The 18,269-nt window shown below is 44.6% G+C and overlaps 2 protein-coding genes across 2 annotated transcripts in view; one reads left to right on the forward strand and one right to left on the reverse strand.

The window, feature by feature from the left end:
* The window catches only part of LOC139392577 (calcium channel, voltage-dependent, alpha 2/delta subunit 4a), a 273,156-nt gene that overhangs the window by 114,780 nt on the left and 140,107 nt on the right, over positions 1–18,269 (forward strand). The gene's annotated exons all lie outside the window — the stretch shown is intronic.
* The window catches only part of LOC139392576 (leucine-rich repeats and transmembrane domains 2a), a 60,567-nt gene continuing 50,772 nt past the window's right edge, over positions 8,475–18,269 (reverse strand). Inside the window, exons 3-4 of the mRNA XM_071140644.1 lie at positions 13,655–14,323; positions 8,475–9,782 (exon numbers count right to left, since the gene is read on the reverse strand). Of these exons, the coding sequence (XP_070996745.1) occupies positions 9,301–9,782; positions 13,655–14,323 (1,151 nt within the window). The 3' untranslated portion in view covers positions 8,475–9,300. The remainder of the gene's footprint in view (positions 9,783–13,654; positions 14,324–18,269) is intronic.

Below are 18,269 nucleotides of genomic sequence, written 5' to 3' on the forward strand. Positions count from 1 at the left end.
GTATCTATAGGATAGGGTTTACTGGGTTTATACAGTATGTATCTATAGGATAGGGTTTATACAGTATGTATCTATAGGATAGGGTTTATACAGTATGTATCTATAGGATAGGGTTTATACAGTATGTATCTATAGGATAGGGTTTAGTGGGTTATACAGTATGTATCTATAGGATAGGGTTTATACAGTATGTATCTATAGGATAGGGTTTATACAGTATGTATCTATAGGATAGGGTTTATACAGTATGTATCTATAGGATAGGGTTTCCTGGGTTTATACAGTATGTATCTATAGGATAGGGTTCATACAGTATGTGTCTATAGGATAGGGTTTATACAGTATGTATCTATAGGATAGGGTTTCCTGGGTTTGTACAGTATGTATCTATAGGATAGGGTTTACTGGGTTTATACAGTATGTATCTATAGGATAGGGTTTATACAGTATGTATCTATAGGATAGGGTTTATACAGTATGTATCTATAGGATAGGGTTTACTGGGTTTATACAGTATGCATCTATAGGATAGGGTTTACTGGGTTTATACAGTATGTATCTATAGGATAGGGTTTATACAGTATGTATCTATAGGATAGGGTTTATACAGTATGTATCTATAGGATAGGGTTTACTGGGTTTATACAGTATGTATCTATAGGATAGGGTTTATACAGTATGTATCTATAGGATAGGGTTTATACAGTATGTGGGATAGGGTTTATACAGTATGTATCTATAGGATAGGGTTTATACAGTATGTATCTATAGGATAGGGTTTATACAGTATGTGGGATAGGGTTTATACAGTATGTATCTATAGGATAGGGTTTATACAGTATGCATCTTTAGGATAGGGTTTATACAGTATGTATCTATAGGATAGAGTTTATACAGTATTTATCTATAGGATAGGGTTTACTGGGTTTATACAGTATGTATCTATAGGATAGGGTTTACTGGGTTTATACAGTATGTATCTATAGGATAGGGTTTATACAGTATGTATCTATAGGATAGGGTTTACTGGATTTATACAGTATGTATCTATAGGATAGGGTTTACTGGGTTTATACAGTATGTATCTATAGGATAGGGTTTACTGGGTTTATACAGTATGTAATAGGATAGGGTTTACTGGGTTTATACAGTATGTATCTATAGGATAGGGTTTACTGGGTTTATACAGTATGTATCTATAGGATAGGGTTTATACAGTATGTATCTATAGGATAGGGTTTATTCAGTATGTATCTTTAGGAAGGGTTTATACAGTATGTATCTATAGGATAGGGTTTATACAGTATCTATCTATAGGATAGGGTTTATACAGTATGTATCTATAGGATAGGGTTTCCTGGGTTTATACAGTATCTATCTATAGGATAGGGTTTATACAGTATGTATCTTTAGGATAGGGTTTATACAGTATGTAATAGGATAGGGTTTACTGGGTTTATACAGTATGTATCTATAGGATAGGGTTTACTGGGTTTATACAGTATGTATCTATAGGATAGGGTTTATACAGTATCTATCTATAGGATAGGGTTTATACAGTATGTATCTATAGGATAGGGTGTTTACAGTATGTATCTATAGGATAGGGTTTATTCAGTATGTATCTATAGGATAGGGTTTCCTGGGTTTGTACAGTATGTATCTATAGGATAGGGTTTATTCAGTATGTATCTTTAGGATAGGGTTTATACAGTATGTATCTATAGGATAGGGTTTATACAGTATCTATCTATAGGATAGGGTTTATACAGTATGTATCTATAGGATAGGGTTTACTGGGTTTATACAGTATGCATCTATAGGATAGGGTTTACTGGGTTTATACAGTATGTATCTATAGGATAGGGTTTATACAGTATGTATCTATAGGATAGGGTTTATACAGTATGTATCTATAGGATAGGGTTTACTGGGTTTATACAGTATGTATCTATAGGATAGGGTTTATACAGTATGTATCTATAGGATAGGGTTTATACAGTATGTGGGATAGGGTTTATACAGTATGTATCTATAGGATAGGGTTTATACAGTATGTATCTATAGGATAGGGTTTATACAGTATGTGGGATAGGGTTTATACAGTATGTATCTATAGGATAGGGTTTATACAGTATGCATCTTTAGGATAGGGTTTATACAGTATGTATCTATAGGATAGAGTTTATACAGTATTTATCTATAGGATAGGGTTTACTGGGTTTATACAGTATGTATCTATAGGATAGGGTTTACTGGGTTTATACAGTATGTATCTATAGGATAGGGTTTATACAGTATGTATCTATAGGATAGGGTTTACTGGATTTATACAGTATGTATCTATAGGATAGGGTTTACTGGGTTTATACAGTATGTATCTATAGGATAGGGTTTACTGGGTTTATACAGTATGTAATAGGATAGGGTTTACTGGGTTTATACAGTATGTATCTATAGGATAGGGTTTACTGGGTTTATACAGTATGTATCTATAGGATAGGGTTTATACAGTATGTATCTATAGGATAGGGTTTATTCAGTATGTATCTTTAGGAAGGGTTTATACAGTATGTATCTATAGGATAGGGTTTATACAGTATCTATCTATAGGATAGGGTTTATACAGTATGTATCTATAGGATAGGGTTTCCTGGGTTTATACAGTATCTATCTATAGGATAGGGTTTATACAGTATGTATCTTTAGGATAGGGTTTATACAGTATGTAATAGGATAGGGTTTACTGGGTTTATACAGTATGTATCTATAGGATAGGGTTTACTGGGTTTATACAGTATGTATCTATAGGATAGGGTTTATACAGTATCTATCTATAGGATAGGGTTTATACAGTATGTATCTATAGGATAGGGTGTTTACAGTATGTATCTATAGGATAGGGTTTATTCAGTATGTATCTATAGGATAGGGTTTCCTGGGTTTGTACAGTATGTATCTATAGGATAGGGTTTATTCAGTATGTATCTTTAGGATAGGGTTTATACAGTATGTATCTATAGGATAGGGTTTATACAGTATCTATCTATAGGATAGGGTTTATACAGTATGTATCTATAGGATAGGGTTTCCTGGGTTTATACAGTATGTATCTATAGGATAGGGTTTATACAGTATGCATCTATATGATAGGGTTTATACAGTATGTATCTTTAGGATAGGGTTTATACAGTATGTATCTATAGGATAGGGTTTATACAGTATCTATCTATAGGATAGGGTTTATACAGTATGTATCTATAGGATAGGGTTTCCTGGGTTTATACAGTATGTATCTATAGGATAGGGTTCATACAGTATGTGTCTATAGGATAGGGTTTATACAGTATGTATCTATAGGATAGGGTTTCCTGGGTTTGTACAGTATGTATCTATAGGATAGGGTTTACTGGGTTTATACAGTATGTATCTATAGGATAGGGTTTATACAGTATGTATCTATAGGATAGGGTTTACTGGGTTATACAGTATGTATCTATAGGATAGGGTTTATACAGTATGTATCTATAGGATAGGGTTTACTGGGTTTATACAGTATGTATCTATAGGTTAGGGTCTATACAGTATGTATCTATAGGATAGGGTTTATACAGTATGTATCTATAGGATAGGGTTTCCTTGGTTTATTCAGCATGTATCTATAGGATAGGGTGTTTACAGTATGTATCTATAGGATAGGGTTTCCTGGGTGCTCCTTGAGGTCTGTGACTAGTGTTGGCTACTGAAATCCAATGGGTCCCTTTTTCAGTGCTGCCATAGATCTTGTGGACACTGTGTTTGCTTGGGGCTTATGAGGACTTTATGGATGCTTATGAGGACTTTATGAATGTTTATGAGTACTTTATGCATGTTTATGAGGACTTTATGAACGATATTGAGGACTTTATGAATGCTTATGAGGACTTTATGAATGTTTATGAGTACTTTATGCATGTTTATGAGGACTTTATGAACGATATTGAGGACTTTATGACTGTTTATGAGGACTGTATGAATGTTTATGAGGACTTTATGAATGCTTATGAGGACTTTATGAATGATATTGAGGACTTTGTGAATGTTTATGAGGACTTTATGAATGGTCTATAAATACTTATTCCAGACAAAACATCTTAAGGAAATACATTCTTTATTATTTTTTTTAAACATTTCAACATTCTTTTATACACAGCCCACAAATGTTATTTCAAACAGCTTGTTATCTTCAGCAAAAAATAAAGAAGCATTTTAGTATCATCCCTTATAGTTTCATTATAACAATCTTAGAAAAAACGACAGAGAGGTAAATAAATAAATATAGAATAAAATATAGAATAAATTAATGGACGGTAAAATTAAATAACAAGGCAGAATAGAGGAGATTCATCCAGGCCCACTTCAAGGGGCAACGCTCTGTCTCTCTCTCTCTCTGTCTCTCTCTCTCTCTATGTCTCTCTCTGTCTCTCTCTCTCTCTCTCTCTCTCTCTCTCTCTCTCTCTGTCTCTGTCGCTCTCTCTCTCTGTCTCTCTCTCTCTCTCTGTCTCTCTCTGTCTCTATCTCTATCTCTGTCTCTGTCTCTCTCTCTCTCTGTCTCTGTCTCTCTCTCTCTCTGTCTCTCTCTCTCTCTCTGTCTCTCTCTGTCTCTCTCTCTCTCTCTCTCACACACTTTCTCTATCTCTCTGTCTCTCTCTCTCTCTCTCTCTCTCTCTCTCTCTCTCTCTCTCTCTCTCTCTCTCTCTCTCTGTCTCTCTCTCTGTCTCTCTCTCTCTGTCTTTCTCTCGCTCTCTCACACACTTTCTCTCTCTCTCTCTCTCTGTCTCTGTCTCTGTCCCTCTCTCGCTCTCACTCTCTCTCTCTCGCTCTCTCTCTCACACACTTTCTCTATCTCTCTCTCTCTGTCTGTCTCTTTCTCTCTCTCGCTCTCTCTCTCTCGCTCTCTCTCTCACACACTTTCTCTCTATCTCTCTCTCTCTCTCTCTCTCTCTCTCTCTCTCTCTCTCTCTCTCTCTCTCTCTCTCTCTCTCTCTCTCTCTCTCTCTCTCTCTCTCTCTCGCCCTCTCTGTCTCGCTCACTCTCGCTCACTCTCTCTTTCTATCTTTTTTCTCCCAACATGAGTTTAAACAACAGCCACATCATTGTGCTTCATCCATACCAACAGATCCCAGACCTGGGTTACGTCCCAAATGGCAACCCTATTCCCTATCTAGTGCCCACACTCTGGTAATAGGTAGTGCCTTATGTAATTAATAGGTTGCTCTTTGGGACTCGGGCCTGTATTCACATTAATAGGGATTATTAACCACTAGATCAAAGCAGTACCAGTCTGTTGGTGCCATCACGCCAACTACTTGTCACTCGTTGTCACGCTAAAACATGTTTGGCTTGACAATGACAGCAATAAGTTAAGTTGCCAAGAGAACAAACAGACCTGGGATCAGGTGAGAGCCATGCCGTCTTTGGGGATGCGTTCAACATAACGTTAGTGTTGTATTGTTGTTGATCACCCTCGTTGATTGACAGTTGGTTAGTTGAGGATAATCCTCATATTGTACACTACACAAGTGCGTCGCAGCCTTGATTCTCAGTGAAATCATTGCAACAGTCTGTAATGAACCAGTCTGTAATGAACCAGTCTGTAATGAACCAGTCTGTAATGAATGCAGGAACCAGTATTATACTACAGGCTGCACTGACAGGAACGCAGCAGGGTCATTTTATCACCCATAATACTTATCTTCGGGTATAGTTAGTTCATATTATAATAGTATTTACCACAATCAACACGACAATAAAGACGATAGGGTTTCATAGCAACTCACCCCTCTTATGCTTTCGGGTTATTTCAATAATACTGTTTTAAATGTTATTCTCGGAGACACTGTTCACAAAATGTCTAGACATTGTATTATATTACTTGATACATATGTACTATTATATAGAACTTCTTCAGGATATGTAATGAGTTAACAACAAACATATAGGAACTCTGACAGCGCGTTCAGACGTCTTAGAAGAGACCGTTCGAAGAAAATTAGGTTTTTGAAGCACCCTGATCAAATCTCGTGTTTAATTCAGAATGAAGAAAGATGAGACGTAAATTACATATAAAATATTGTCACACATGAAATTGCTCTGTTTCTCACGTTATTTCAAGGTATAAGAATGATTTTCAAAATGTCCTCATTCACACACACGGCAGTTCCTCTCGTGCACCGTGCTATGCTCCCTTCTACCTCCGGGTGGCACTGTTGCTACCCAGATCTGCATACATGGACATGCTGGATTCCGCTTTCTGTGGATTTAGTCCTTTGGTAATTATAATGTTGACAGGGAGTATGTAAATAAACTGTCCCTATACATTCCTACTAGTATTATATCAACCATGACCCTTCCTAATAATAACAGAGAGAGAAAAATGTTGGAAATCAGACAGAGAGAGAGGAGCAGCATGAGGTACGATGGCTTAACGCACAGCTGTCTCCTTACAGGATTGACTCCTTTGTGTGTGTGTGTGTCACAGGCTTATAGCATCCATTTAAACCATACCACCCATATCAGGGTCTCTCTCTCTGTCTCTGTCTGTCTCTCTGTCTCTCTCTCTCTCTCTCTCTCTCTCTCTCTCTCTCTCTGTCTCTCTCTCTCTCTCTCTTTCTCTCTCTCTCTCTCTCTCTCTGTCTCTCTCTCTCTCCTCTGAAAGTCTTTATTTCATACCAGAGATGTATAGTGACACTTGATATATGTTATTATACAAACTGTAGTACATGGGTGGTACAGGTTGGTACAGGTCGGTACGACATGTTTTAGAGGATGTACTTGCTGTCCCAGAAGTGGCCATTGAAAAGATCGAAGATGATCTCTCTAATACATCTCTATGGCCCAAACCCAAGTGATTTATCACATCTCTATGGCCCAATGATGTATCACATCTCTGTGGCCCAATGATGTATCACATCTCTATGGCTCAATGATGTATCACATCTCTGTGGCCCAATGATGTATCACATCTCTGTGGCCCAATGATGTATCACATCTCTATGGCCCAAACCCAAATGATTTACCTTCATTTGATTTATCACCTAAAATACTAAAATACTGTCTTGCAAAGTCTCTGATTTGAGAATCACACACACACTCACTCACACACTCACTTCTATGTTACCACAGCGACAGCAAACCTGATCAATGATTGGTCCCTCAACACAGATTCTACTTCCTACTTCCTGTCCCTCTAGGTCACATGATCACATGTTTTGCTATGATGCTAACTGAACAACAGAACACATGCCGGTAATTAGTAAGTGAGCAATATTACAAACAAAGTAAACAAACATGGATTCATGTAGCACATAACAAGGACTGCATATGGAACAGTACTTTATGGTTCTGTACTATAGACTCTTCATATTCCCTCTTTACTTATAATGTGTGTCCCAAATGGCCCCATAGGGCTCTAGCTAAAAGTAGTGCACTGCATTAGGAATAGGGTGCATCCCATTACATTCCATTTCATCCCATTTCATCCCATTACATCCCATTACATCCCATTTCATCCCATTACATCCCATTTCATCCCATATATCCCATTACATCCCATTTCATTCCATACATCCCATTTCATTCCATTACATCCCATTGCATCCCATATATCCCATTACATCCCATACATCCCATTACATCCCATTACATCCCATTTCATTCCATACATCCCATTTCATCCCATTACATCCCATTACACCCCATGTGATCCCATTACATCCCATTACATCCCATACATCCCATTACATCCCATTTGATCTGTCTCTAGTTCTCTTTCATCGGCATCAGCCTGTTTATCTACCATCATATACAGATGTGTTGTCAAGACACGCCTCCCAAGCTACTATGGAATCCTGGGTAGTGATCCAGGGTCTCATTCCCCATCACAGAGAACTGTGGTACTGTACTGTACGTGGGTTATGACCCATTTAACAACAACACAACTGGATTCAGTTAGTAGCTACCTTTTTTATTACCAACATCGCTAGCAAGACGGTATACCTGAAGGGTTTTTGTCGGAGCAAATCTAACCAGCTCTAAAACGTTACAGGATATCAGGTTATCACCCAAACAAAACCAACACCACCAAATGAAAAAACTGATACGGGACCAAATGAATGTTTATCAAAAACCAGGAGTTGGGTCACTGCATGGAATAGAGGCTATATTAAATCACCTAAACCAGAGAGCTGTATAGAATAATATACGCTTTGTTTGTCCAGCCAATTCAGGGGTGAGGGGGAAGATCCTGCTCGTTAGTAGGAGAGGTTGATGTCCCGTCCATAGAGATTACACAGACAGGGAAGAGAGGAGAGAAGTCCCCACAGCGTGGGTGTACTCCTCTTGAAGGTGGGAACAGAGGGATGAAAGGGAGGAGGAGGGAAGAGGAAAAGTCCCCACAACGGTTGTGTACTCTTACAGCAGGTGGGAACACAGAGGGAGGGATGAAAGGGAGGGAGGGATGAAAGACAATAGCAGCATCTTTTAATCCCTTATTTTTTAATATCCCTCTGAGTGTCTGGCCAACCCTCCATCTCAGAGAACAACAGGAGGGAGAGGACAGAGAGAATCAGGCCATCCCTCCATCTCAGAGAACAACAGGAGGGAGAGGACAGAGAGAATCAGGCCATCCCTCCATCTCAGAGAACAACAGGAGGGAGAGGACAGAGAGAATCAGGCCATCCCTCCATCTCAGAGAACAACAGGAGGGAGAGGACAGAGAGAATCAGGCCATCCCTCCATCTCAGAGAACAACAGGAGGGAGAGGACAGAGAGAATCAGGCCATCCCTCCATCTCAGAGAACAACAGGAGGGAGAGGACAGAGAGAATCAGGCTATCCCTCCATCTCAGAGAACAACAGGAGGGAGAGGACAGAGAGAATCAGGCCATCCCTCCACCATGTCCTGCCAAACCAGACCATGTCAAATCAGACCAGTCCAGACCAAGCCAAACCAGACCCAGTTCTTGTTTCTGCAGGGCTGTGGGGTTTGTGGGCTGAGGGATAGAGAAGGGTCATTGAAGGTTCAGAGTTTGTTGATCACCCTATCAGGCGGTTGTCTAGTGGTCTGACTCGTACATATCTATCTCATCTCAGAATGAGAACAGGGTTCAGAATGGAGGAGAGGACCCATTGTGATTGTCGTTTGGTGGAGATAGAGAAGACAGTAGCAGGAGCTGGTTGGTTTCAGGGGGAGAGGAGGCGGAGGGAGAGGAGTAATAGAGCCCTTTCAACCTTGACCCCTGACCTCTAACCCCTGACCCCTCTATGCCACAGAGGAGATCTGCTTGTCCTCAGGGTCTGCGTCACCCTCCCCGTCTCCCATCAGCGGCTGCCTCTTCTTCAGCTCTCGTTGATACTTGGCCATGAGCGAGGCATAGATACATCCGTAGGCCGCCGCCCCCACCATCATGATACACACGATGCCACACACCACCCCGGCTATCACCACCGTCCCGATGGCCCTCCGCACGCTCACCGGCTGGTAGCGCCGCCGCACACAGTCCGGGACGGGCACCAGGTCGCCCGCAGGGGGGACTTCAGATTCGGATGTGGGGGCTCCGGGGCCGGTAGTTCGGCCGCAGGGCGGGGATGAACCTTCTTTTCCTCCGCTCCGCGGCCCCCCTCCTCCCCTGTTCTCGTCATCCAGTTGGAGGCAGTAGTTGAACATCTCCACTGGAACACCACGGATGTCCCGCCCTCGCAGGTCCTTAGGGAGGGTACACTCCACCCCATCTACCTTACCACCTGGAGGGAGAGAGAGAGGGGAGCAGGGGGAGGGATATGACAGAGAGGGGGGGGGGGGAGGGGAGCAGGGGGGCGGGATAGGACAGAAGGCGGGGAGAGAGAGAGGGAGGGGGGGGATAGGACAGAGGGGGGGGAGAGAGATAGGGGGACGGGATAGGACAGAGAGGGGGGAGAGAGAGAGGGGGGCGGGACGGCGGGGGAGAGGGGAGCAGGGGGGAGGGATAGGACAGAGGGGGGAGGGATAGGACAGAGGGGGGGGAGAGGGGGGGAGGGGAGCAGGGGGGAGGGATAGGACAGAGAGGGGGGGATAGGACAGAGAGGGGAGAGAGAGAGAGAGAGAGAGAGAGAGAGAGAGAGAGAGAGAGAGGAGAGATAGGACAGAGAGGGGAGGGAGGGAGGGAGGGAGGGAGGGAGGGAGGGAGGGAGGGAGGGAGGGAGGAGAGAGAGAGAGAGAGAGAGAGAGAGAGAGAGAGAGAGAGAGAGAGAGAGAGAGGAGAGGGGAGGGAGGGAGGGAGGGAAGGAGGGAGGGAGGGAGGGAGGGAGAGAGAGAGAGAGAGAGAGAGAGAGAGAGAGAGAGAGAGAGAGAGAGAGAGAGAGAGAGAGAGAGAGAGAGAGAGAGAGAGAGAGAGAGAGAGAGAGAGAGAGAGAGACAGAGACAGAGAGAGACAGAGACAGAGAGAGAGAGAGAGAATAAAATGTTATTCAGAGTAAAAGCATCAGATGGTATTTAGAGAGATAGACAGTGCGACACAGTGACAGAGAGAGACCGAGTGACAGAGAGAGACATTGAGACAGAATTACAGAGAGCGTGAGAGAGAGAGAATTACCACCACCACATCAGTCATTATCCTCCTGGTAAGTAAACAAGTCTGCAGTTTCATCAGAATGAATACAAATAAACAGCAACTGGCAGCCATTGTGGAGCCATGGGGGGTGTATGGTGCAACCAAGGGAAGGTCACAGCTAGCATGCAACAATTCCACTCCACTCTACAGTGACTGCTCTCTGTCTGACTGACACTCAGGTTCTGCTGGCTGTATAACTGTCTGACAGGGTTGGTGAAGCCCTCTAACATGTCAGTCTCTCCATGTTGAATCGGAGATGGATGGATAATTGATGAGATGAGATCATAGCTACAGCAAGTGTCTGGACCAGGGTGTGGACGTGCCTCAGGGGAAGATCTAGCTATGTGTGTGAGGGGGTGTGTGTGTCAGTCAACATAAGGATTAGGTGACTCATTTGTTGTCCCAATGGGAGGGAGGGAGGGGGGAGGGAGGGAGGGAGGGAGAAAGAGAGAGAGAGAGAGAGAGAGAGGGAGGGAGGGAGGGAGGGAGGGAGGGAGGGAGAGAGGGAGAGAGGGAGGGAGAAAGGGAGGGAGAAAGAGAGAGGGAGGGAGAGAGAGAGAGAGGATGTGTGATATCTGCTGCGTTTCTCTCAACATGTTTCAGGGATGAACGTCTTGCAACGGAACCATTTTATTTACAAACAAACACGCCCCCTTGGCCCCAGCTACTCCTTCCAAAGCCCACTCATACTGTGGTTGAAACAGGGGACTTGGCCCCAGCTACTCCTTCCAAAGCCCACTCATACTGTGGTTGAAACAGGGGACGTGGCCCCAGCTACTCCTTCCAAAGCCCACTCATACTGTGGTTGAAACAGGGGATGTGGCCCCAGCTACTCCTTCCAAAGCCCACTCATACTGTGGTTGAAACAGGGGACTTGGCCCCAGCTACTCCTTCCAAAGCCCACTCATACTGTGGTTGAAACAGGGGACTTGGCCCCACCTACTCCTTCCAAAGCCCACTCATACTGTGGTTGAAACAGGGGACTTGGCCCCAGCTACTCCTTCCAAAGCCTACTCATACTGTGGTTGAAACAGGGGACTTGGCCCCAGCTACTCCTTCCAAAGCCCACTCATACTGTGGTTGAAACAGGGGACTTGGCCCCAGCTACTCCTTCCAAAGCCTACTCATACTGTGGTTGAAACAGGGGACTTGGCCCCAGCTACTCCTTCCAAAGCCTACTAATACTGTGGTTGAAACAGGGGACTTGGCCCCAGCTACTCCTTCCAAAGGAAGGGTATTAACAGAAGCTCCAGGAATAGAGGGGATTCAGTGGGGAGAAGAGCCCCAGTCTGAGAGGCCTGTCTCTGGGTAGATGCTCTCCCTCTCCTCCCTCTCCCACCTCTCCTCTCCTGGATGTGGGGGCAGATGGGTAGTAGCTGGATATCAGGAACATGAGTGAAAACATCGACCTGCCTGCTCTCTCACTTCGTCACCTCAAACGCACACACACACACACACACACACACACACACACACACACACACACACACACACACACACACACACACACACACACACACACACACACACACACACACACACACACACACACACACACACACACACACACACACACGTATGGACCTGCCTGCGCTCTCTCTCCGTCACTTTAAATGGCCTCATAAATACTAAAGAGGGATGGCCCGGTCCATCTGACAGTTTACTACTGGACGTGTCAGCTTTATTTTTCAACCATTTAGTTTATCTAGTTGCCAATTAATGGTATTCCCTTGTAAGAGTGTAGAGTAAATTGTCTCCCCGGGCGAGAAGCCGAGAAGTCTCAGAGCTTGTAGGTTTTCGCTGTCCGAGACGGGGATGTAACGATCGCTCAGGACATGGTTCTATTCTACAGAGAAAGGGCATTAGGAAATCATGAGGACTAAAAGCTACGGCTGGCTGTTAGGAACTGTCCTATCTGTTCCTCTCTGTTAGGACGGTTCCTCTCTGTTAGGACGGTTCCTCTCTGTTAGGACGGTTCCTCTCTGTTAGGACGGTTCCTCTCTCTTAGGACGGTTCCTGTCTGTTAGGACGGTTCCTGTCTGTTTGGACGGTTCCTGTCTGTTAGGACGGTTCCTCTCTGTTAGGACGGTTCCTCTCTGTTAGGACGGTTCCTGTCTGTTAGGACGGTTCCTGTCTGTTAGGACGGTACCTGACCGTTTCAATGCCACCACAGAAGGAGATCACTAATTTTAAATTAGATTAAACTTTATTGTCATTAAACAAGTACAACAAAATGCACTTAGCATCTGACCAGAAGTGCAAATAAAAGAGTACAAAAAATGTACAAGTGAAACAAGTACATACAATGTGTGTTATTAAGTGAGATGTATAATGTATTATTAAATGAGATGTGCAATGAAGGCAAACGGCAAGTACAAGGAAGCATGCAACTGAAATGCAGGGCTAGCAGCAATGAGGTGCCCGAGGTAGACATGTACATGTAACTCCAAGAGAGGAGTTTCCCTGACATTGCCATAGGCCTGTAAAATCTGTGACTCTCGTCTTAATCTACCTCACCAAACCAACTCCCAACTGGGGTAGAGTATATATAAATACACAGGTGGGTTCCCAAAGGACTGCTTAGCAGTCAGCAGTTAGTAGAGTGTAGAAGAGTAGACTTGAGTTCAGTCAAGACCGTATCATTTACAGGAAGTAATTCTAAACATACAGGAGACCCATCCACCCTCTCACCCTCCGTCCTTCCCTGACCCAAAACCAACCCTTCAGCCGCTCATCCTCCCTCCCTCCCTCCCTCCGTCCTTCCCAAACCCTGACCCAAAACCAACCCTCCGTCCTTCCCAAACCCTGACCCAAAACCAACCCTCCGTCCTTCCCAAACCCTGACCCAAAACCAACCCTCCGTCCTTCCCAAACCCTGACCCAAAACCAACCCATCCACCCTCTCACCCTCCATCCTTCCCAAACCCTGACCCAAAACCAACCCTCCGTCCTTCCCAAACCCTGACCCAAAACCAACCCTCCGTCCTTCCCAAACCCTGACCCAAAACCAACCCTTCTGCCGCTCACCTCTGTACAGCAGCCACTCCATCCAGTGCTTGAAGTCCCTCAGGTTGCAGTCACACTCCCAGGGGTTAGCCCCTAGCTGAAGAGACTGGAGGTTAGCCAGGGGCTCGAAGGCTGCTCTCTCCAGGGCATGGAGCCTGTTCCCGGCCACGGAGAGCCACGTCAGCCCCTGCAGCTCATCCAGCAGACCCAGGGGGATATCAGACAGCCCGTTGAGGGAGACATCTAGCTTCCTCAGCCCCACCAGCCCCTGGAAGAGATCCCTATCCAAGGCCCTAAGACTGTTGTTGTGGAGGGTCAGATCTGATAGATTCCCCAGGTCCTTGAAGAGCGCTGGGGGAAGATTATCCAGGTAGTTGTTGGAGAGATCCAGTCGCTCCAGGGAGGTGAGGTTAGCGAAGGACCCTGGACCCAGGGAGGAGAGGTGGTTGTTGGAGAGATCCAGTCGCTCCAGGGAGGTGAGGTTAGCGAAGGACCCTGGACCCAGGGAGGAGAGGTGGTTGTTGGGCAGCAGGAGGGTGCGGGCGGAGACTGGGAGATGGGTGAGGGCGGGCATGGAGAGCAGGCCGCGCCCGCTGCAGTCTACGTCGGTGGCGTTGCAGAGGCAGGTCGGAGGACAGGCGGTGGTTAGATCCACCAGGGAAGACAGGACACACAGGAGACACAGCAGAACTGGAGACAGACGGAGAGAGAAAGGGTCAGAAGTCAATAAGGCAGAAACCAATCTCCCTGTGAAATCATTGTACATTGCAGAGCGCAACTGAAGAGAGAGAGGGACAGGGACAAAGATACAGGGTTAGAGAGAGAGACCCACATGACCAAAAAGATAAGGGTTAGAGAGAGAGAACCACATGACCAAAAGATAAGGGTCAGAGAAAGAGAGACCCACATGACCAAAAGATAAGGGCGAGAGAGAGAGAGACCCACATGACCAAAAGATACAGGGTCAGAGAGAGAGACCCACATGACCAAAAGATAAGGGTCGGAGAGAGAGACCCACATGACCAAAAGATACAGGGTCAGAGAGAGAGAGACCCACATGACCAAAAGATAAGGGTCAGAGAGAGAGACCCACATGACCAAAATATAAGGGTTAGAGAGAGAGACCCACATGACCAAAAGATAAGGGTTAGAGAGAGAGAGACCCACATGACCAAAATATACAGGGTCAGAGAGAGAGACCCACATGACCAAAAGATAAGGGTCAGAGAGAGAGAGACCCACATGACCAAAAGATAAGGTTTAGAGAGAGAGAGACCCACATGACCAAAAAGATACAGGGTTAGAGAGAGAGACCCACATGACCAAAAGATAAGGTTTAGAGAGAGAGAGTCCCACATGACCAAAAGATAAGGGTTAGAGAGAGAGAGACCCACATGACCAAAAGATAAGGGTCAGAGAGAGAGAGACCCACATGACCAAAAGATAAGGTTTAGAGAGAGAGAGACCCACATGACCAAAAAGATAAGGGTTAGAGAGAGAGACCCACATGACCAAAAGATACAGGGTTAGAGAGAGAGAGACCCACATGACCAAAAGATAAGGGTTAGAGAGAGAGACCCACATGACCAAAACGATACAGGGTCAGAGAGAGAGACCCACATGACCAAAAGATAAGGGTTAGAGAGAGAGACCCACATGACCAAAACAATACAGGGTTAGAGAGAGAGACCCACATGACCAAAAGATAAGGGTTAGAGAGAGAGAGAGACCCACATGACCAAAAGATAAGGGTTAGAGAGAGAGAGACCCACATGACCAAAAGATAAGGGTTAGAGAGAGAGACTCACATGACCAAAACGATACAGGGTCAGAGAGAGAGAGACCCACATGACCAAAAAGATAAGGGTTAGAGAGAGAGAGACCCACATGACCAAAACGATACAGGGTCAGAGAGAGAGAGACCCACATGACCAAAAGATAAGGGTTAGAGAGAGAGAGACCCACATGACCAAAAAGATAAGGGTCAGAGAGAGAGACCCACATGACCAAAAGATAAGGGTCAGAGAGAGAGACCCACATGACCAAAAAGATAAGGGTTAGAGAGAGAGACCCACATGACCAAAAGATAAGGGTTAGAGAGAGAGACCCACATGACCAAAACGATACAGGGTCAGAGAGAGAGACCCACATGACCAAAAGATAAGGGTTAGAGAGAGAGACCCACATGACCAAAAAGATACAGGGTTAGAGAGAGAGACCCACATGACCAAAAGATAAGGGTTAGAGAGAGAGAGAGACCCACATGACCAAAAGATAAGGGTTAGAGAGAGAGAGACCCACATGACCAAAAGATAAGGGTTAGAGAGAGAGACTCACATGACCAAAACGATACAGGGTCAGAGAGAGAGACCCACATGACCAAAAAGATAAGGGTTAGAGAGAGAGAGACCCACATGACCAAAAGATAAGGGTTAGAGAGAGAGAGACCCACATGACCAAAACGATACAGGGTCAGAGAGAGAGACCCACATGACCAAAAAGATACAGGGTTAGAGAGAGAGACCCACATGACCAAAAAGATACAGGGTTAGAGAGAGAGACCCACATGACCAAAATATAAGGGTTAGAGAGAGAGAGACCCACATGACCAAAAAGATACAGGGTTAGAGAGAGAGACCCACATGACCAAAAAGATACAGGGTTAGAGAGAGAGACCCACATGACCAAAATATAAGGGTTAGAGAGAGAGACCCACATGACCAAAACGATACAGGGTCAGAGAGAGAGACCCACATGACCAAAAGATAAGGGTTAGAGAGAGAGACCCACATGACCAAAAAGATACAGGGTTAGAGAGAGAGACCCACATGACCAAAAGATAAGGGTTAGAGAGAGAGAGAGACCCACATGACCAAAAGATAAGGGTTAGAGAGAGAGAGACCCACATGACCAAAAGATAAGGGTTAGAGAGAGAGACTCACATGACCAAAACGATACAGGGTCAGAGAGAGAGACCCACATGACCAAAAAGATAAGGGTCAGAGAGAGAGACCCACATGACCAAAAGATAAGGGTTAGAGAGAGAGACCCACATGACCAAAAAGATACAGGGTTAGAGAGAGAGACCCACATGACCAAAATATAAGGGTTAGAGAGAGAGAGAGACCCACATGACCAAAACGATACAGGGTCAGAGAGAGAGACCCACATGACCAAAATATAAGGGTTAGAGAGAGAGACCCACATGACCAAAAAGATACAGGGTTAGAGAGAGAGACCCACATGACCAAAATATAAGGGTTAGAGAGAGAGAGACCCACATGACCAAAAAGATACAGGGTTAGAGAGAGAGACCCACATGACCAAAATATAAGGGTTAGAGAGAGAGACCCACATGACCAAAATATAAGGGTTAGAGAGAGAGAGAGACCCACATGACCAAAAAGATACAGGGTCAGAGAGAGATACCCACATGACCAAAAGATAAGGGTTAGAGAGAGAGAGACCCACATGACCAAAACGATACAGGGTCAGAGAGAGAGACCCACATGACCAAAAGATAAGGGTTAGAGAGAGAGAGACCCACATGACCAAAATATAAGGGTTAGAGAGAGAGACCCACATGACCAAAAGATAAGGGTCAGAGAGAGAGACCCACATGACCAAAACGATACAGGGTCAGAGAGAGAGACCCACATGACCAAAAAGATAAGGGTCAGAGAGAGAGACCCACATGACCAAAAGATAAGGGTCAGAGAGAGAGACCCAATGTCTCTATATGAATGAAATACAGTGTCACTATGTTTTCAGTCCCCATCAACTGAAGCTAAAAAAATATCCTTATTCTTTGGTTAGAATAGATGGTTGGGCTGAACCCTTAGGTATTTGTTTTGGTTGTTGGCTGGCCTAGTGAGACCGTAAGGACAGGGCTAGAGAAGGACAACTCATATGGGGGGGGGGGGGGGGGTCATCCTGAGTCTAAACATCACCATCAAACAGAATGATACCACATAACTGACAACCCAGAGTGAATCACTATCAAGTTCGAAAAGAGAATCAGTCTTTGGTTAGATAGATGGTTGGGCTGAACCCTTAGCATCTACTATTTGGTTAGAATAGATGGTTGGGCTGAACCCTTAGCATCTACTGTTTGGTTAGGATAGATGGTTGGGCTGAACCCTTAGCAGCTACTGTTTGGTTAGAATAGATGGTTGGGCTGAACCCTTAGCATCTACTGTTTGGTTAGGATAGATGGTTGGGCTGAACCCTTAGCAGCTACTGTTTGGTTAGAATAGATGGTTGGGCTGAACCCTTAGCATCTACTGTTTGGTTAGGATAGATGGTTGGGCTGAACCCTTAGCATCTACTTTTTTAGCTGAACCCTAAGCATCTACTGTTTGGTTAGAATAGATGGTTGGGCTGAACCCTAAGCATCTACTGTTTGGCTAGAATAGATGGTTGGGCTGAACCCTTAGCATCTACAGGTTGTTTGTTGTCTGACTGAGAGGACATTAGCTAAGTGTCTGTTTGGTTGTTGTCTGGCTGAGGACATTAGCTAAGTGTCTGGTTGGTTGTTGTCTGACAGAGAAGACATTAGCTAAGTGTCTGGTTGTTGTCTGACTGAGAGGACATTAGCTAAGTGTCTGGTTGTTGTCTGACTGAGAGAGGACATTAG

This window comes from Oncorhynchus clarkii, chromosome 33 (assembly GCF_045791955.1).
Source record: "Oncorhynchus clarkii lewisi isolate Uvic-CL-2024 chromosome 33, UVic_Ocla_1.0, whole genome shotgun sequence".
In the NCBI taxonomy this organism is placed as follows: Eukaryota; Metazoa; Chordata; class Actinopteri; order Salmoniformes; family Salmonidae; genus Oncorhynchus; species Oncorhynchus clarkii.